Source organism: Nerophis lumbriciformis, linkage group LG25 (genome assembly GCF_033978685.3).
Source record: "Nerophis lumbriciformis linkage group LG25, RoL_Nlum_v2.1, whole genome shotgun sequence".
NCBI classification, from domain to species: domain Eukaryota; kingdom Metazoa; phylum Chordata; class Actinopteri; order Syngnathiformes; family Syngnathidae; genus Nerophis; species Nerophis lumbriciformis.
The window spans coordinates 15,108,715-15,129,910 of record NC_084572.2 but is presented as its reverse complement, the minus strand read 5'-3'; the positions used below and the strand labels follow the sequence as shown (position 1 = coordinate 15,129,910).

General features: G+C 37.9%; 2 protein-coding genes across 3 annotated transcripts in view; both read right to left on the bottom strand.

Moving 5' to 3' along the window:
• Window positions 1–2,843: 2,843 nt before the first annotated feature.
• Window positions 2,844–7,792, bottom strand: LOC133622129 (P2Y purinoceptor 1-like). The gene is made up of 3 exons (XM_061984678.1): window positions 7,713–7,792; window positions 7,122–7,476; window positions 2,844–4,256 (listed from the first exon to the last, which is right to left on the bottom strand). The coding sequence occupies exons 1-3, from the start codon at window positions 7,790–7,792 to the stop codon at window positions 3,729–3,731; spliced, it is 963 nt and encodes a 320-aa protein (XP_061840662.1). The 3' UTR covers window positions 2,844–3,728.
• A 2,616-nt stretch (window positions 7,793–10,408) lies between these two features.
• The window catches only part of sun2 (Sad1 and UNC84 domain containing 2), a 32,819-nt gene continuing 22,031 nt past the window's right edge, over window positions 10,409–21,196 (bottom strand). For both annotated transcript variants that reach the window (XM_061983872.1, XM_061983870.1), the window contains exons 8-16: window positions 20,504–20,560; window positions 20,273–20,308; window positions 20,004–20,198; window positions 19,781–19,918; window positions 18,299–18,392; window positions 18,118–18,233; window positions 17,871–18,044; window positions 14,205–14,294; window positions 10,409–14,128 (exon numbers count right to left, since the gene is read on the bottom strand). In XM_061983872.1, coding sequence (XP_061839856.1) covers window positions 14,009–14,128; window positions 14,205–14,294; window positions 17,871–18,044; window positions 18,118–18,233; window positions 18,299–18,392; window positions 19,781–19,918; window positions 20,004–20,198; window positions 20,273–20,308; window positions 20,504–20,560 — 1,020 coding nt within the window. In that variant the 3' untranslated portion in view covers window positions 10,409–14,008. The remainder of the gene's footprint in view (window positions 14,129–14,204; window positions 14,295–17,870; window positions 18,045–18,117; window positions 18,234–18,298; window positions 18,393–19,780; window positions 19,919–20,003; window positions 20,199–20,272; window positions 20,309–20,503; window positions 20,561–21,196) is intronic.

Below are 21,196 nucleotides of genomic sequence, written 5' to 3'. Positions count from 1 at the left end.
AATCATACTATAGCATGTAATCAAATTAAGAAAAGTCATAAAATGCCCTTTTATGGACACATACCGTATTTTCACCGGAGTATAAGTCGCACCTGCTGAAAATGCATAATAAAGAAGGAAAAAAACATTTTTTGGGAAATGTATTTGATAAAACCCAACACCAAGAATAGACACTTGAAAGGCAATTCAAAATAAAGAATAGTGAACAACAGGCTGAGTTATATGAGGCATAAATAACCAACTGAGAACGTGCCTTGTATGTTAACGTAACATTATGGTAAGAGTCATTCAAATAACTATAACATATAGAACATGCTATATGTTTACCAAACAATCTGTCACTCCTAATCACTAAATCCTATGAAATCTTATACGTCTAGTCTCTTACGTGAATGAGCTAAATAATATTTGATATTTTATGGTAATGTGTTAATAATTTCACACATAAGTCGCTCCTGAGTATAAGTCGCACCCCCGGCCAAATTATGAAAAAAAAACTGCGACTTATAGTCCGAAAAATACGGTACTTAATATACAATTCAACCACACCTCATTTGCATCATCAAACAAAGACAAGACATGCTCTTGTTCACATCTGTCATCATTTGTAAAAACAACCATGATTTTAACAGACACACCTCACAATTTACAACAAAAATGCTCTCATGGATAAATATATTACACATTAAGTTGATGTGTCAAACATAGTGGCCACCTTAGTGACCGTGTGAGCACCTTTGATTGCTCCAAAGCCACTTTTTAACTTCAATTGTGAATGAAGAGTAATCTGAGACTTTAAGTTTGTTGTGAGGTCTTTCCATTCCTTTATCGCTTTATATGAAAAGGCTGATTGTGCGCAAAAGATGTTTTACATCTGGGAACACTACACTGCCCCCTGGTGGAGGCTTGTTTGTTTCTTGTCACAGCAGATGTAAACTGGACAAAGTGCTTAAGTGGCGCTGGTGCAGTGTTATTTAGGATTTGATGGGCCATTTGTATTGATGCTAATCTTTCAATGTTAGCTACATTTAACAATCTATATTTTTGGAGAACTAAACCGTGATGGTGGTGTTGTGGTTTTTGGCCAAGGATTTTGAGTGATTGTTGTCAATTTAAAGGAGACACAAGCGGTAGAGATGGATGGATATGTAATAATGTGGCCAGAAATGGTACTGAAGTCAGTCAAAATTGTGTAGTCCCATCCCCCTCTCCCTGACTGAGGTTGCCAGGTGTACAGCCGAATCCAGCTCGATCGACTGGGCTACTCCAAGAAACTTCAAACTTCCACTGCCTCTTATTCGGGGTTGAGGTGCTGAAACCACACTAGCTGAATAGACTGACTTAGACAAACTTTAATGATCCACAAGGGAAATTGTTCAACACAGTAGCTCAGTTACAATGATGGAAAGTGTAAGGATTGAAAGGACAATGTAGGTATAGACTAATATAGCGATAAAAAATCTTAACATATACGAATATATACATATGTGTACAGAATAATATATATACAGATATATTATATTATGTATATAATAGACAAGCCTTTTTGTTAATAACACATCTCTAACCACCACATTTTACACAGAAATTAGGCTAATTTCAGGAAGTACATCATGCCTGCGTACAATATCACAACAAATGGCAATCATATGGTTATTGTCAGTACTATCAGAAAACAAAGACTAAAACGAACTACAACCAACGCTAGCAATGTTTATACTGCTGAAAATAAGTAGAGCATGCTTAGCAGCATAATGTACACCCAAAACTAAATACCAAAGTATACCTATAGGCTACTGTTTCAAATTGCCATATAACTTGGTACATGTGGTCCACAATATGCAAACACGAATGAGGAATTTTATCATGTGATTTGACTGTCTCTATACGTTTCACATTGCTATGACAGCCGTGCTAATGTTGGAACCCAATTCCTCAGAGTACCAGCATATTGACAACAAAATAGGCACTGACGCTACCCATATCCACATATGGCAAAATACATTTCCGACAAATAAAACCTAGCTAGCATACTAGCTCGGTGAATGACACAACATACAGGCTAACGGGGTAAATCTATGCCCGCTAGCCTGTATGTCGGGGAAAAATATATTTCCGACAAAAAAAAACCTGTCAGTTCGAATACACATCGACATACAGGCTAACGGGCATATATTTACCCCTTTAGCCTATGTCGATGTGTCATTGATCGAGCTAGCATGCTAAGCATTCGTCGCACGGACATACTAGCATTGTTAGACAAGATCATAGACCGTATTGGACAATACAGTTTAAATACGAAATGTCCATTTTCATTTATTGCAAGTAATAAGAAAACGTAAAGCCTGATTTACCTATCAAGGAGGAAATTAGCAAGTTTGCCATCAAATTAAAAAATCTTCTCAGCCTTTAAGTCATCCCAGATAAAAATCCTCGTTTTGTTCCTGGCTTTGTCATGAATTAATTGAGAATCGTAACGACGCCTTTAGATTTACTAAGGTCTGACATGTTTAGTAACTTCACCAGTGGCAGTAGCTCGACGAAGATGGCGGTGCGTAACTGGCAACCTGGATGTGACACACTCGCGGACTTCCTAATTGGTCAAAAGGTAGAGGGCGGGGCATCAAAATGAAAACAATATTCCGGGGCTGTAAATCTAATTTTTGAAATGAGCATAATCCCAGCTGAACTACTGTTATTTTTATAAAAGTTGTTCAAAAAGAACATGATTTATTAATGCCTTTTGACATATCAGGGTCATTTTAATGACTTGACATGGAAATATTACATATGGCTCCTTTAATGAATCCGTATAGCATGTACTGTACTATCATTTGTTATCAGCCAATCACTGTTTGCATGGCAATTTAAATACGCATGCTCAGTAAATCACAAGAACGCAGTTTAGCACTGGTCCCGCCCCCCACAACCAGGGCCGACTCTTTAGTTTCTCAGATGGGCTAAAGGCGACGATATATCATAGCCGTTTTAAAAGTGACCAACTTGATAGCACCAGCCGTTAAATTACACGATGGTATTCACGCCATACTGGTAGAATTTATCAGTTAAATTGAGTAAAAATCTACTTGAGCGCGAGCAGCAACTTCCTACTGCCGCTGGAGAAGTCTGAATGACGGCACCGACAACCAATCGAATTGCCTGATTTAAAAAATAATCCGACCAATCAAACTTCCTGCTTCCGCTGTAGAAACCTGAATGACGGCACCGACAACCAATCGAATTGCCTGATTTAAAAATAATCCGACCAATCAAACGCCTATATTTTGTGACCAATCCGCATACAAATATGTGGAAAACAGCCCACCCTTTACACGTGTTTAAATAATGAGAAAGTGATGACGGGCAAAACAAATAGCGTATAATTAATGAAAGGGGAAAATGTAATGTATATGACTCCCCACCCCACGATTAAGTGTCAGCATTGTAATTCATTTTAATTAAGTTTTGTGTAAATAAATATTTAGTACTATTAGTGAATAAAATATATGCTTTTCCAACCCTGTAGTCAATCTCATACACATTGTAAATATTATGTCTCAGCTGCAGAACCTAAATATTAAGTGTTTAAAATAGTTATTTTACAAGGGGAAAAACCGGATTTTCTTTAGAATTTTTGTTTTCACATTTTAAGTGTGTAAAATAGTAATTCTAAGGGTAAAAACAGGATTTGACAACGGGTAATAATGAATGTTATGTACATTAAGCCTTCAGACACTGACTTTGTGTGGTTTCCTAGCAACACAGCATCCACAGCACTTGGCCCCCGCACACTCCATCTTGGTGAGGTACAGAAGCGGCTCGATGCTGCAGCTCAGGTCCATGATGGAGTAGACGCTGATGCGGATCTGGCAGCGGAACTCCACAATGGAGTAGTAGGGCGCAAAGGGCATGAGCACCGGCGGGAGGTAGTTGACCACGATGATGGCCAGGATGATCAGCACCATCTTGAGGGCCTTTTTCTTGACCGGGTGCATCACCTCTTTACCTGTCACAGAGCGACGGAGGATCCAGATGATGGAGATGTTGCACAGGACCATGACTGTGAAGGCGAAGAGGATGACACCGCTGAAGATAGGGTTGACGCTCCTGGATCCCAGGATAGATTTGGCCAGGGCGTAGGCTATGATCAGGGCCCAGACCACCACGGATATACCGACGCGGATTTTGTTGTGTCGGATGCCGGTGAACAGTACGGGGTGCACCACGGCCGTGTAGCGGTCAAGACAGATACACACCTGAACAAAGGACATTGTAAAAAGTTGAATACTATACAGACAAGGTGTCAACATATTTTTTTATTTTCGAATGATTTACGATTCTAATCTATTAAAAAAAAATCTAAAATCTTTTTTTTTTTTATGTTCTGTCCTGGCGATCAGGTAAATCATATTGTTGATGTAGATTCATTGTATTTGACTTTATTAAATGTTTGAGTATCATTTTATTAAACAAAACCTCATTTCTTTTAAGTAATATAGAAACTTATCACAGCTGTTTGTAGCAATGTAGTTAATCATAGAAGTGGCACCCAATGTTATTAAAAATGATGGATTTTGAATCGAGAATCGTTTTGAATCAATTTGAATCTAATCGAATCGCGCGGTGTCCAAAGATTCACAGCCCAAATACAGACCAGGTAACAAATTAAAGCAAACTTTAACGCTACAAAATGAATCTGGCTTTATTTTTTAAATGAAAATAATCCCATTAAATTAAATTAATAAAGGAAATCAGTTAAATCCTTAATTGCCTAAACTGTATTTTAATATACTTGAAACATTACAATTAAAAAAAAACCCTCACTTTTACATTTAAACATTTACTTTTTATTCAATGTCTCACAATATTTCAATCATTAAATTTTCTGTTAAATATAATTGATAATATATTAGAAAATATATATATTGTACAAGTATGTGGTGGAATTTCTGACCTTTTGTACCATATTTTGTGTCTATCAAAGTCCGGAAAGAGAGCGAGGTCGAAAAGCATGGAATGTCTGCTGGGTTTTTTTTCTATTCTGTACCATTGAAGGAGCATATGTGGGGTAGAGTTGAATATATGGTCGGCCTGACCATTGTACAAAATGTTTTGATTGTTATGGCTAAAGGATTCAAGGTTGCAGCAGAATAAACAGGTCCAAAACAACGGGACCTTGACACACAAGGGAAACACATAAAATGACCAAGTCAGACAAAGTCTGGAGCTTTTTTTTCTTCATTCCATGCTGAGGGGCGTGCCCGGGGAAAACTAACTGTGTGCACGGCAATTCAATCCAACCTTGTACCATTTGATTATGGGTAAATAAAACTTTTGTACTAAATTCACTTTTGTTGCTGTTTAAGATTCGGACCTTCCACCACAGTATGTTAATAAAAATATAATTATTAATATATGAAAAAAGTTCCGCAATAAACTAAGGGGTAAACTGAAAATGATGAATTTATGAATTGTTTCAAATGATTTTTGTATTGATTATATTAACTTGGTAAAAAAAAAAGACTACACTACCGTATTTTTCGGAGTATAAGTCGCACCGGAGTATAAGTCGCACCTGCCGAAAATGCATAATAAAGAAGGAAAAAAACATTTACCAGTAAGTCGCACTGGAGCCCGGCCAAACTATGAAAAAAACTGCGACTTATAGTTTGAAAAATACGGTAGTTAATAGTACATTATTTCATCATAAAAGTTATACAAAATACAATGTACGAAATAATTTTAAAGTTAAACAATTGTTAAAAATATTTTTTAAACATTTTTTTTTTACCAAATCTGATTCAAATTCTGCTATATTTTTAATTTTTTTAAGTCAATAGTTATGAATATGTTGAAAGGAAAATATGTTGCACTCTAAATTATTAGAAATGTAATTATGATGAAAACATGTTAAAACATATTGCAATATATGTTATATTTCCAAGTATTGTAATGTATTGCCAAGTATTTAGGTGCAAACTTAAAATATATAAAAAAAATACTTCCACATTGTTCCGCTAACTTCTTATACTGTTAAGTTAACATTGCGCTGTTACCGGTAAACGACCACAATAAGCTTCTACACAGTCAAAAATGAACTTCATAATAAACATGCAGCTATAGCAGGGGTCCCCAAACTACGGCCCGCGTGCCGGATCCGGCCCGTTGGCGTCCAAAATCCGGCCCGCGGGAAGTCCCAAGTTAAAAAAAGTTTTTTTTATTAATTTTTTTATTTTTTAATTTAAAAAAATATATCCTTTCCAATCCATTTTCTACCACTTGTTGCTTTCGGTGTCTCCTAGCCGCTCAGGCAAATCATATTGTCTAAAAATGCATTTTCCCATCGATATGATGACATCGCGCTCGGATATATATATATATATATATATATATATATATTATATATATATATTACCGTATAAGTCAGTTTTTTTCATAGTTTGGCCAGGGGTGCAATTTATACTCTGGAGCGACTTATGTGTGAAATTATTGACACATTACCGTAAAATATCAAATAATATTATTTATCTCATTCACGTAAGAGACTAGATGTATAAGATTTCATGGGATTTAGCGATTAGGTGTGACAGATTGTTTGGTAAACATATAGCATGTTCTATATGTTATAGTTATTTGAATGACTCTTACCATAATATGTTACGCTAACATACCAAGCATGTTCTCAGTTGGTTATTTATGCCTCATATAACGTACACTTATTCAGCCTGTTGTTCACTATTCTTTATTTATTTTAAATTGCCTTTCAAATGTCTATTCTTGGTGTTGGGTTTTATCAAATAAATTTCCCCCAAAAATGCGACTTATACTCCAGTGCGACTTATATATGTTTTTTTTCCTTCTTTATTATGCATTTTCGGTCGGTGCGACTTATACTCAGGTGCGACTTATACTCCGAAAAATACGGTGTGTATATATATATATATATATATATATATATATATAGATATAGATTATATATATATATATATATATATATATATATATATATATATACATATATCCCGGCCCCCGGCCAACTTTTTTTTAACCCAATGCGGCCCCCGAGTCAAAAAGTTTGGGGACCCCTGAGCTATAGGGTCCTATATTGCGAGACAACTCACCAGGAAAAACACCCCCGTGTCCTTGACGCCGTACGCAAACCTCTGCACGTACTTAATGGACGTGTTGTCCAGCAGCAGGCTGTTGAGCAGCTCAGTGGGCATCATCAGGCAGAAGTAGGCATCCAGCAAGGCCAGGTTGAGGATGAAGATGTCGGAGGTGGACGCGTCCCTCTTCCTGGTGGCTATCTGCCAGATGACCAGGCCGTTGCAGGGTGTGCCTACCACCAGGTTGAACACCTTGACGCCGTAGTAGAAAATGAAGCCGTAGGGTGCTACGGCGCACACTTCATACTGGTACCAAAGTGGAGGTCCTCTGGTGCTGGTGAAGTTCAAGGTAGAGTTGAACATGGCAGCACTGGAAAAAAAGGAATGGTAGTCAGTCAGGTGGGCTGTACAGAAACACACATTTAAATTGATGAGCTTACCTTAAAGGACAATGCAGCACTCTGCGGTAACTGGAACTTTCTGTGCATTAGTAGCAAAATAAAAAAAACACACACACACACACCATTTGGGTTGGGCCAGGTGGCGACGTTGCACCTTCTCAGCCTCCTCTCATGAATAAATCATACGGGACGTTAGCGTGCTCACAATAGTTGCATCAGGGCCCTGACATTGCCGTTGCATTGTTGAAGCTGAGCCCTCAGGCTACTGTCCTGGTGCAAAGTCATCGTGCAGTGCAAACAAGTGACGCAAGGCGAGAAATCTAACGCAATGTGTTACAAAGACGTGTAAAAAAAAAAAAAAAGAGAGAGACTCCTAGGAATAAAAGAAAATCTTGCAAAGTCACAAAATACAGTAAACATACAATTGCACATGTCCTGGTAAAGTATACTGTTTGGCTCTTATTAGCGCTTAAAACAGGTGTCAAATGTACGGCCCACGGGCCGGATTAGGCCCGCGAAAAGATTATATCCGGCCCACCGGATGAGTTTGCTAAGTATAAAAATGAACCTGACATTTTTGAATGAAAGAAACAGCTGTTCTAAATGTGTCCACTGGTGTCACAATAGCAATTCTTTGTATCTTTGTAGCTGATGCTACATATGTACATAATAAACCACATGATGTTAGTACATCAGCTGAGGAAAATGATCAAACTACATAAATAACGTACTGTAATTTGATTTTGATAGATTTGTTTTTATCTTGATAGATTGTAAATCAACACCATTTAGTTGACTGATAAACATTATCACATAATTTATTCAGAAAGTATAAATAACGACAAATAAAGATAGCATATTATTAACTAGAGCTGTCCGATAATATCGGGCTGCCGATATTATCGGCCGATAAATGCTTTAAAATGTAATAGCGGAAATGATCAGTATCGGTTTCAAAAAGTAAAATGTATGACTTTTTAAAACGCCGCTGTGTACACGGACGTAGGTTGAAGTACAGAGTGCCAATAAACCTTAAAGGCACTGCCTTTGCGTGCCGCACCAAATCACATGATACCTACGGCTTTTCACACACACACACACACACAAGTGAATGCAATGCATAGTTGGTCAACAGCCATACAGGTCATACTGAGGGTGGCCGTATAAACAACTTTAACACTGTTACAAATATGCGCCACACTGTGAACCTAACATAAACAATACCCAGAACCCCTTGCAGCACTAACTCTTCCGGGACGCTACAATATACACCCCAGCTACCCCCTACTATTTTTAAGTTATCATGCCGTGATTTTACCAGTCCGGCTCACCTGGGAGTAGATTTTACTCCAAGTGGCCCCAGATCTAAAATGAGTTTGACACTCCTGGCTTACAAGGAACAGCTGAAGGCCATCCAGACTAGCAGTGTGCCACCACATTCAGCAGGTGGCACTGCCGTGAAAAAAATCTCATGTTTTCATTAAATCCAGTAAATTTGGATGTGATGTTTTGAAGCTCAGTTTGAATCTAAAATAATTGAGGATCGAGAGGAATCACTGCAAATCACGCGAAATACTTAAAATATTTTATTCAGCTCATACACTCAAAAAGTAAAATTTGTGTAACAGCAATGATTAAATATGATGGTCAAAGCCTTATAAATAACATGAACCTGCCAAATATTATACACACATTACACACTTATGAACTCTTCTAAAAACAATAACATATAGGCCCTTTTCCACCAAAGGAATTGTTTTTGTTTACCTGGGAAATTGCAAAAAAACAACACAGGTGACATTTTTCCCTGAAAAGGTGCGTCGTAGCAAGGTGGGTATTTTGAGAAACCCTGATTGTGTTCACCCACCATGTTTAAGTTAGCAAAGAGAAAAGTGAACAGGCATACTTTATAAGCCTGACGTATGGTGGAAATGCCTTACTATTATTATTTTTGTGTAAAAAAAAAAAAAAACTTCCCAAAAATTGGTGAAAAAGGGAGTTATGTAAATGATGCTGTACATTTTCCACAATCCAAAGTAGGACTGCCCTCTTTTTTCTCATCTTACATGTTTTAAAAAAAAAAAAACAGTAGATTTGTGCTTTATTTAGCTGCAATACACACTTAGTACCCATTTACATTCCATCATAAAAACAATATTGAACACTGCAAAGTGTCATGCAACAGGAAAACTGAGAAGCTGAGTACTACAACCTTGCAGGTCATTTACATTTGAAATACATGGAAGCATTTTTCTACAAATAAATATTAAGGCCACACCAAAAAGAAAAAAAAGAGAATAATGTCAGATTTCAGTTACACAATAATATTATTTAGAGGAAAAAACTACAATATAGTACATTAAAACCTTTAAAGGCTTAGTGGCTACATGCGTGGAAAGCACTATTTAGTTCTTATTTCCAAAATTGTGTACACTACTGAATTGGGGTCTTATGGCTGCTTATATGGACTTATACTGCCATCTAGTGGTGTCAGAAGAGTATAACATACAATGGAATTTGGAAAAAAAGGGTAAAAATAAGAATTAGTATGTCACTAAACATGAAGTACACGTTTGTGTACTTATGGACTATAAGTACATCATATCAAAAGATGATTCTTAGTTTTTATTCTAATTAGGGTCCAATAAGCCCAAATAGCAAAGAGAAATAAAAAAAGCATGTAAACAAACAGCTTGGGCCTTAAGAGGTTAAGTCGCATATTCTTGTAAAATGTATTCTATTCCTGCAAAGTACATTTGCTTTGACCTATGATGATTTTAATCTACATTTAAAACACTTCCTTGTGTATGTATTATATATAAATTGTGAATACACTTTGCTCAGGATGCTTGATTGTGCAGGCGTTCCCAGATAGCAAATTAAACCCCACCCCACCCCACCCTCTCCAAAAGTATCATTTATCTTTTAAAATGCACATAATTTAAATATATACCTTGAAATCATCGCTGATATTTTTTTTTTATCCGGACAGTCGAAAATAAACTTCCTTAAATTAAAGATTCACCAGGTCACACCATTAGGTACACCTGCACACTCGATCGATTCACAGCTCCATAAAAATGTCTCCGCATGTTGCACGTCTGGTATCATGTGCATGATTAGATGTCAATAATATTTCATCCTACCATTTTTTTGTGACATTTACTTACTAAAGTAGTACATCCACCTCGCTGTGATGTCACCACGTAGCCAGATTACAAAACACAGCGAACAGAGGCATCCAAAACTGCGTGCAAGTTTTACACAGACCTGCCAGTTTGACCGGGTCATGAATATGTTGCTGCTATCTGAGCAGATAGCCGCGGCTTTTAGCTTGGTGGTTAGCATGCTCGCCTTTCATGCTGGCGTCTAGGTTTCACGCAAGGTATGAGGAAACAACGCTGACTGCTACACAAATGTATCCACATTTCCTCATAGGTCCCCTTTAAGATTTGACTTACGTAAAGTCATGATGTTACGATTAACTCGTATTTATATAACAAAAAAAGTAATATCTTATAGAAATAATTTTAAGGCATGGCTAGTTCTGGTTGGGGTGCTTATAACAAGCTGCTGGGTGGGCTGCGGTTATCTGCCAGTGACTCGAAGGTTCAAAAACACAAGTTACCCAAGGGCTCGCTCGGTTTTGTGGCGCCCATCGCACTCGCCATTCAGACTTGAGTGGTAAGGTTGACGGCCAGCTGTGCGCTTTTTAACGGGATCACAGGTTGATCACACGCAAGACCCGCATGGATGCGGAGTGGGGACTGAAGTCCTAACAATACTAAAGTCCTAACAATATAAGAATAAAGTATTTGCAGAAACAGTGGTCATTTAAGAACTCACACATTTATGAATCAAGTATTGATATTATCAGGAGACAAGTTGTAATTTTTTCAAAACAGCCGATATTTATGCAATTAATGATAACATTTCAGTATTACCAGAAGTCGTTACACTGTTAATATCTGCTTACTTTCTCTTTTAACATGTTTTATCTACACTTCTGTTAAAATATAATAATCACTTATTCTTTTGTTGTTTGGATGCTTTGCATTAGTTGTGGATGATACCACAAATTTGGGTAACAATCCGATACCAAGTAGTTACAGGATCACCCTGGACACAAACTATTCTCCCCTGTCCCCTCAGGCAGGAGACTACGGTCCATCCAGACCCACACCTCCCTCCACCTGAACAGTTTTTTCTCCTCGGCCATCAGGCACATGAACAATAACAAGATCTGATAGCTCAGTTACAGCTCTTTTTATTACCTATTCTGTGTTATATGTGTTTTATGTTGCACGATCGCACCAAGAAAAATTCCTAGTTTGTGAACCCGTTCTCAAACAATGGCAATAAAAACTATTCTGATTCTGATTCTGATACATTGGTCATATTCAAAGTCCTCATGTGTCCAGGGACATATTTCCTGAGTTTATAAACATAATATAAATAAAAAAAAAACCCGAAAGATGATGTTGTGATGCCAAAAAATATCGACGTAATCATTGTAGTATCGACTAGATACGTTCCTGTACTTGGTATCATTACAGTGGATGTTAGGTGTAGATCCACAAACGGCATTTGATTACATAGTGATGCCGGTGAGCTACGGTGTGTAGTGAAACATGTTTAGCTATTCCTCGTCCTGCAGGGATGATACTTGTAAGAAACTTACTTTATTTGTCGCCATGGAGGCGAGGATTAGTGATTTAGAAGTAGCTAAAACACTGCAGACTGCGGCTGGACTTTAGCCGCTAGCTAGCTAGCCATGTCTTAGAGCACCTCTTCCTGAGGGCGTTTCAGTGTTATAACTTCACCTTTATCCTTAGTTTTAAGCCAAAATGCGTCCGTTCTCCTTTTTCTGTCTACACACTGTGTCTGCTTGTAAGTACTCAGTGATTGTGCGCTGCCGAACATGCTCGTCTGCTCGTAAACCAGCAATGACACAATGTGACAACGACAAGGACACGGGGGGACTGGCGGACCGGTACTTTTCAGAGGCGGTATATTACCGAATATGATTCATTAGTATCGCGGTACTATACTAATACCGGTATACCATACAACCCTAGTACAATTTATAATAAATTAATTATATTACAATAAAGTTAAGATATTTTACAAAAATACATTTGTAATTTTGGGAAAATAAAGTCGTGTTTTACATTTGGAAAAGTCCCATCGTTCTTGACGGCATTGAAAATAAAATTGTGACATTCAAAATGTAACGTCTTAATTAGTGACGGGTCAAACGATACAGAATTATTGATGCCTGTTTAAAGTGATACACCTTGATGTGTGAATCTAATAGAAAATAGGACCGCTGTGTCGTTTGTGAGGCGCCAAACAGAGGAAATGCTTCTTTTCGGCTCACGCACGAATAACAGCTCATCCTGAAAGAAGACATCAACGATCTAAATGGAACTAAGAAAACTTAAAAGTTCCAGAGTCAGATCATTTTGATCCTTAATATTCTTATAAAAAAACAAACAAAAAAATGACACCAACACGGTATCAGTGGTGTCAACGCTGCTAGTGAGTGTGACACACACTCACAAAGGTCTTGTTTACCCATCTCTAGCTAGATAGCTACAAAAATAAAGTTTTAATCATCTAACAATAAAGTTGTGATTTTACGAGAAGAGAAGATTTCAATTTTGCCTAATGACATATTCGGGAATAGAGTAGGAAGACTGAATTTAATGCAAATAAGTAAAATGTTTAAATATTACAATAATTAAGTTATGACATGGTGAAAATTAAGTCAGATTAAAGTTGGACTTTATTATACTTTGTATAGTACAAAGGTAATATAAAAAGTATATATTTAAAATACAACTTTAGTGTCCTATTATTACTATTTTTAAATATATATATATAAACTTAATTACGATGAAAACAGAGATTTTACTCTCTTAATTTAGCCATGTAGCAAAACCACTTTATCATCTACAAGTTTTATTTCTGACATTTTCCAAGTTTTTCTTTTCGGTGCGGCAGTCCTAGACATTTGTATCGTTCACCACACATTTTAATTTCTGCATTAAAGTCCTGTAACACAGACACAAGTATATTCTTTGTCAAACAAATACATTTTCTTTCCTGGCTTCTGATTTATATACAATTCAAGTTTTTTTTCTTTTCTTTTTTTTTTTTTAAAGACGAGCATCATGGATCAACACGTTGCTAGAAAAGGTGTTCAAGTATTTTAAGTAACAAGAAGAAAAGGAATAGTTAAGGTGAATATGTCTCATTTTAGCCTGATTTTAATTGGGTACATTCTTTCAGCAGGCAAAGTAAAACTATAGTAAATATATTAAATGATGAGATATGTATTGCGCCTGTCCAATAAAAAGTATGTACCTCCACACTGTGTTTTTTTTATTTTATCAACCAAGCATTTTGCTGTATAGTGACGACTCTTGAAAGAATTGTCTTTCAAGAACCAGTGCAAAAAATTTAGCGGCCCCTAGTGGTGGAACTCACCACCTGCAATCATGTGGCGGCTGCCATGATGCCGTGCACGCGGAAGCGGTAGAGGCACGTATACTCTACATGACCCCAGTTGCTGAGGACGCGCAGCTCCACAACTTGATAGACTACATCCCTGGGGTTCTGCAGAAGTAGAGATGACAACGTAAGAAACCGGGTGTGGGAATTATTACATTTATTTGTGTCACTTTAAACTCACGGGAATCTCAAAAGTCTGCGTGGGCTCGCCATCCTTGTTGTACGTGAACGCTCCCAGCAGCGTTCCTTCTTCCACTTCGTTCTTCATCCCCTGGGTCACAAATGTACATCAAGTTTTCGTCAACCCCATACAGACATTCGAAACAGTAAGACATTTGAGGCAATATTCAAGTGCACTAGTCTAAAGAAAAAGGTAAATGAAATGTTGTACAAATACAAAAAAAGTAATTAAAAACATCATTAAACATTTTAATCAGAAATAAATGTATTGGTTATAAAATCATAGTCAATAGTGTTACATAATTGAATGAACAATTTAATTTATTTCAGATTTCATTTATTGCCATTTGACTTTATACATTTCTTTACTTTGTAGCGCAAAACTCTACACAAAGGCCTTAAAAAAAAAAGTTTTCGCCTACTTGTGTGTGAGTAAGATTGATGTAAAAACAATTCAGTGTTTTTGCAGCTCTCCAAAAACGTATCACAATTTAATAATGGCAGTTTAGAAAAATTGTTTGCCGCTTTTTTGCTAAAGGGGCAGTGCACATTTTTGGAATTTTGCCTCATTCACAATCCTTGTGTAAGACAAGCACACATACGTTTTTCTTTTCTTTAATATCTTCAACTAGTAAATAAATGCGAGCAAAAATCTGCTTACAATGAATGGACCCTTTGTGAGTTGCTCTATTCTACCTATAAAGTGCTTAAAAAACATCCAAACACTTCCATCAATGTTTTATATACAGGCTGTAAGTATATAAGTAATGTAACAAAAGGCACATTCATATTAACATGTAATATTTAAAATTTTTTTTCATTTTAAGCATACGGTGGCGCATTAATTTCATATACGCGTCACAGCGTTCACTTACAACACTGTTTACAACTCACGAGAGCCAACAAACATAATAAAACATAACTTACTGTATAATGTCTGCTTTCACTTGGATGCCGACTGTTAGGATGTTGATACATTCCCGTATTCATAATCCTCGCAAAAGGTTAAGGTTAGGGTGGGTGCAAACCAACGTCATTCGCATGTCTTTCTCGCCATCTCCGGGTATAAGTTGGCTGTCAAAGTTGACCATCTTCTCAATTTCCATCCATCCATCCATTTTCTACCGCTTATTCCCTTTTGGGGTGGCGGGGGGCGCTGGAGCCTATCTCAGCTACAATCGGGCGGAAGGCGGGGTACACCCTGGACAGGTCGCCACCTCATCGCAGGGCCAACACAGATAAACAGACAACATTCACACTCACATTCACACACTAGGGCCAATTTAGTGTTGCCAATCAACCTATCCCCAGGTGCATGTTTTTTTGGAAGTGGGAGGAAGCCGGAGTACCCGGAGGGAACCCACGCAGTCACGGGGAGAACATACAAACTCCACACAGAAAGATCCCGAACCCAAGACTACTCAGGACCTTCGTATTGTGAGGCAGATGCACTAACCCCTCTGCCACCGTGCTGTCCACATAATTTTACGATCAATGTGAGAGGCATGATTTATAATCTAGAATAAACTTCCACCAACTCAGAGCCGAGAAAGCAGCTCACCAGCTGATGATGTCAGGACTCTGATCAATGTGTGGCCAAATGTAGGACATTAATCTTAGGATTTATAGTGATAATATTGCTAATATTGTTAATTAGTAAATATTTAGGTCACAAAATATAAATAGAGTATTGTTGGTGGTTTTTGGATGTTTAGTTATTGGGTTTTATCGGTGCCGGGCCGTGCGTTTCCAACCTAGGCCTTTAGTGATGTCCTACTTAGTCCAACATAAATAAATACCTCTCAAAATACCATCATTTATATCACCACATGGCCACGGCTGGAGAAATACTATACAGAAACACACTTACGCACTACTGTGCATTGAATAACCTTGAAAGTGTACAAAAGGGGATATTTTTCGGCACATTTAAAAACCAATGAAGCTGCATCAGCAATTAAAACATATCTTACGTGGTACTGTCAACATTTTAATAATTGCAAAAAACATTAAATATGAAAAAATAAAGAAAGTAAATATTTAAACTCACAATTAGTAACACCCATCCGACGCTGTATAAGTCAGTGGCACCGCTCATAGTTGGTTGATTGGAGTGGAGGTGGCGGGCAAACCATTTCACTGCCGGGACAGCTTAGCACGCTTCCGGGGGTCGGCCAGCCGACCTAGTCTCACAAAATCTAGTTTTTCTTTAAATATCCTCCTTGAAAACGGCCTTGCAAATATATATATGCCACCTAATCAACGTTTTGCACTCCTTCTTTGAGGGTTAAAAAGGTGAGTACCAGCGATTTCTCTGCCTGCCGGGTATGCTTCCAGTGCCACTTCCTGCATTCGCAAATCACAACTTGTGATTGGACACTCACTTGGGAGTGACAAGTGAGAATCCAATCAGAGTCGGATTTAACGTAAGGCTACCTCGATGAACTACTGTCAATAACCCGTGACCTGATTGGCTATCGCACCTATCAACCGAATGTACTCCGTTCGTTTACACTGCGCAGTCGCCGCTATGTTGATTCAGAAGGCCTCCGGCAGAATTCATACAGTGCTGGCAACAAGCTAGCTTAATTCTGATTGGATAAAAGCTGTAACTTAAAAACAAGCAACATTGGAGCCTAATATGACACTTAGACTTAGACTTCCTTTTTATTGTCATTCAAATTTGAACTTTACAGCACAGATAAGAACGAAATTTCGTTACATAAGCTCATGGTAGTGCAGGATAAAAAAGCAATAAGGTGCATATATAAATAAATAAATATATATAATATATATATATAAAATAAATAAATATATTTAAATATATAAAAATAAATAAATAGATTACTGTACAGATAAATATATTGCACTTTTTCACATGCGTCCACGTTTATGGATGTATGTTATATTGTCTTTTTTATTCCAGCGAGTTAATCCATTTTGGGGGGAGTTGAGGGGATAATTTAATTATGATGCGTTCAAGAGTCTAACGGCCTGAGGGAAGAAGCTGCTACAGAACCTGGAGGTTCTGCTTCGGAGGCTGCGGAACCTCTTTCTAGAGTCCAAACACACACTAAGAGAATATGATGAGTACTTTTATATATTTATGGAAAGTAAACTACAAATACATTTTTTTATACATTTATGATAATGATTTATGTTAGGCCAGCAGAGAAGGCCTCGCTGGCCCTGACGGCACAACACTGGTCGAAATAAACGCAACAGACGAATTAATGTCATGGCTCCCATTGGCTTCATTGTAAGCTGACTTTTTTTTAACGTTTAATTACGAGTTAGAATGCATTAAAAAAAACATGTGTTCTTGTCTTTTATAAAGATTGTGAATTATAGAAATTCCAAAACAATTGCAGTTCCCCTTTAATGCAACAGAAAATACTTGATTAGAAGCGATTAGAAAGCACACTGCCATCTGGTGGTGACTTGTGGTAGTGAGCGAAGCTATTTTATGTTATCGGCTTTCAGCAACATTTGCCATAGGAATTAATATATTTCTGATATTAAATACAAAAAGCAGTTTGTTTTATTTTACAGTATTCAGTAGATTTTGGGCACAGTAAAAAGCAGCATATTTTGTGCAGGTACAGGTTTGAAAGTAAGTTATTCCCCCCTCCCCAAGTTGAGCCTCCCAAAAACAGGAATCACTTACATAGACAGCGAAGTCCTTGGGGGCAGAGTCAATGCGACCATTGGGGGTGTTATAGCGTGGCACGTGGTCCAGCGTCACGTGCGTTATCTTTATGGGGTGAGACAGGGCGATGACGAGCGTCCCCTGGACGCCATGGAAAGCCCAACATTTGCCTGGAAGCATCACCGGGTGGCCCTGAGAGGGAGATGAGAAGGTTTTATCGGAGTAGGAGAGAAAACACAGGAAGACATAAGAGAAAGCAGGTCACCTGAATGACAGTGCGGGGGCTTTCGGTGGGGTACAACAATGGGATTCCAAAAAAGGTGACACATGCAGTGCGGGTCTGATATGTGTTAGAACAGCGGGTGCTGACCACGCTGGCCCCTGCAAATTGAACACAAATCACAAATTAGGTAAGGTCCATAAAAGGAAACATGGATGTTTATTACCTTGAGTTTCCAAGGCGAAGTCAGCCATCTTGTTAGCAACAGGCTGCAGGTCTGAGTGGGTTCTCTTGTCCTGTAGTCTCATTGCATCCTGAGCCTGTGTGACAATCACACGTCACCCTTGGAATTTGAGCCAAACAACCTTTCCAAATTGTAGTGGAACCTCAAAAACCAAATGCCTTTGCTTTATCTTGGGATTTTTGTGAAAAATACACAAAAAAAACACCCACCGCTATTTTGGGTGACACTGTGTGAGACGTCAATGTATAACGGGATATATGTTTGTTACGATCATTATGCAAACTTAGATTTTTTTGTAACACTTATTTTAAAATTAAGTTCTGAGCATCAACAAGGGGTGTTGGGAAAAGCACATGTGTGTGTACTGTACAAAGACTACATATTTGTTAATACAGTCTGACCTAGATTTTCTCTCCAAAAGGCCAGACAAAAACCGAACAATTTCTTTTTCTCATTAAAAATAATGCAAATTTAATTAATCAGTTCCAGACACCCAAAAATATGAATCGAAAACCCATTCTCTAAAGAACTGTTTGCACTTTGCTCCGAGTTCCTGAATTTAATAGTGATTCTCACCTTTGTCAAAATGCTGAAACTCGCTAACTGACTTATTTCACAGCCATACTTAAAACAAAAAAAAGTAGAGACTGAGATAGCAATGTGTGTGATTCTTTAGGCACTCAAATCTGCAGAATGATAGCCAGGCAAATTAGTTTGGCCGTACGATAACTAAGATACTAAAAAACGGAGGCAACAACTTTGCCAAAAATCATGGGAAGTGGGCCTTGCAAAAACCAGGTACCACTGTACTTAAAATCAAAGTTATGGCACACCCGTTCATCCATTTTCTACCGCTTGTCCCTTATGGGGTTGCAGGGGGTTGCTGGGGCCTCTCAGCTGCATTCGGGCGGAAGGCGGTGTACACCCTGGACAAGTCACCACCTCATCGCAGGGCCAACACAGATAGACAGACAACATTCACTCTCACATTCACACACTAGGGCCAATTTAGTGTTGCCAATCAACCTATCCCCAGGTGCATGTCTTTGGAGGTGGGAGGAAGCCGGAGTACCCGGAGGGAACCCACGCAGTCACGGGGAGAACATGCAAACTCCACACAGAAAGATCCCGAGCCCGGGATTGAATTCAGGACTACTCAGGACCTTTGTATTGTGAGGCACATGCACTAACCCCTGTCCCACCATGTACCGGTACACATTTTTCAAAAATTTAAAAGATTAAACAGTGACTTGCTTATTTTATATAAAAACAGTTCACATTATTACTTCGTTCAAAACTCAGGGCCTGATCTAAGACGATCCCAAATAACATGTGCTAAATAGCAAGTGCAAAAAAAAAAAAGTGCTAAATGGTGCAGACCGCACTATTTAAATTATGGCGACAGATTGACCTTGGAACAGAGTATTTCTATCTCCACTATTCATTGTAATGCTCTCAACTTACCTGGATGCGGTCAGTGAGCCACTTCTCCATGGCCTGCTGGAGCTCTGATGTGAGATGTTTTTGGCTGGAGGTGGCACTGATGTCAGGGCAAGGCACCGGAGGAGGCAGCAACTGGATGGACGACACCTCCTTAGACAACTGCAAGCACCGAGGACGTTGTGTTAATCCACAAAGTAGTTAAAGAAGCAGCTATCACGTGTTTAACTGGTAACAGCATCATCACCTCAGCATTGTGGGCTTCCACAGCTTGGATTCTGGCGCTGAGAGTGGAGAAGACCCCGTGGAAATCCTGCTTCTGGTCATGTATCCGCTTTCCCAGTATAGTGACCTCTTGGTCAAGGTGCAACCCACTACTCGCCTCCACTGCCTTAAGATCATCCCTCATACTCTGTAAGTCCATCTCAAATTGCTCCTTGATCTGAAACCCCCCCATAAAGGTTGGTTTTTGAAGATGTACAATGTGCCCTATAATTAATTAATCTCTTATTTTACCTTGTAGAGGAGCTCCTGTTTCAGCTGCAGATCCTCCTGCAAGGACATACATGCTCAGTCATATTCATCAATGCTAAAAGGTAGTAGTGTCCTAGAATAGTCAGACTTCGACCATTCAACTCGTAGTCGAATTGTCAGAAATTCTCTATACAAAGGTTTTGGAAAAAAATAATCTTGATTTGATGATAACCATCTTTGAAACGCAAGCCTTATTAGTAGTAATTTGCTTACCAAAAGATGCTGCATCTTTGCTTCCACATCAAAAGGCACAGAGGGAAAGGCAGAATCCTAAAGGGAGCAATGAAGACAAAATGGCGCTTTATATTGGTTTGAATGGAATAGACAATAAGCGGTCACTTCATTAGCTACACATGCTTGGTAAATTAGATCCAACACAAGTGCTATTTCAGATATTCTGCTTTGAATCATTCAATCAGTTTTATTTATTTACTGTATGTAATCATTATGATACATTTATCATTGTAAATGTTATATATCAATTTATATGGCATGTATTTATTTGGAATATTTTGACTACATTACTGATACTGTAAATAAATCCCATTTTTGTAATAAGGCTGTTTCAATCCCCAACTGTTTTACAAGGTAATTATGTAACCATATTAAAATGTAATAAAAAATAAACATTGAAGTTGATATTTATTTTATTCCAACAAAAAAGTTTAGTCAAATATTTTTAGTATATTTTCTGAATAAAGGCAGATCAGATGCTAGATTTAAGCAAATACAAATACATTTAATCAATTAAGACCAATTCACTTTCAAAATGGGACTAGACCAAGGGTGCTCACACTTTTTCTGCAGGCGAGCTACTTTTCAATTGATCAAGTCGTGGGGATCTACCTCATTTATATAAATAATTTATATTTACTTATTTATGAAATATATTTTTTTGTTAACAAG

What these genes read in the sequence shown, in the direction of transcription:
- LOC133622129 (XM_061984678.1), bottom strand. Translation starts at nt 7,792, where the DNA reads ATGACTTTGCACCAGGACAGTAGCCTGAGGGCTCAGCTTCAACAATGC. An exon ending in AGGGCCCTGATGCAACTATT is followed by an intron (nt 7,477 to 7,712) that starts GTGAGCACGCTA and finishes CTTTTTTTCCAG; the next exon opens with TGCTGCCATGTTCAACTCTA. An exon ending in ACACGGGGGTGTTTTTCCTG is followed by an intron (nt 4,257 to 7,121) that starts GTGAGTTGTCTC and finishes TCCTTTGTTCAG; the next exon opens with GTGTGTATCTGTCTTGACCG.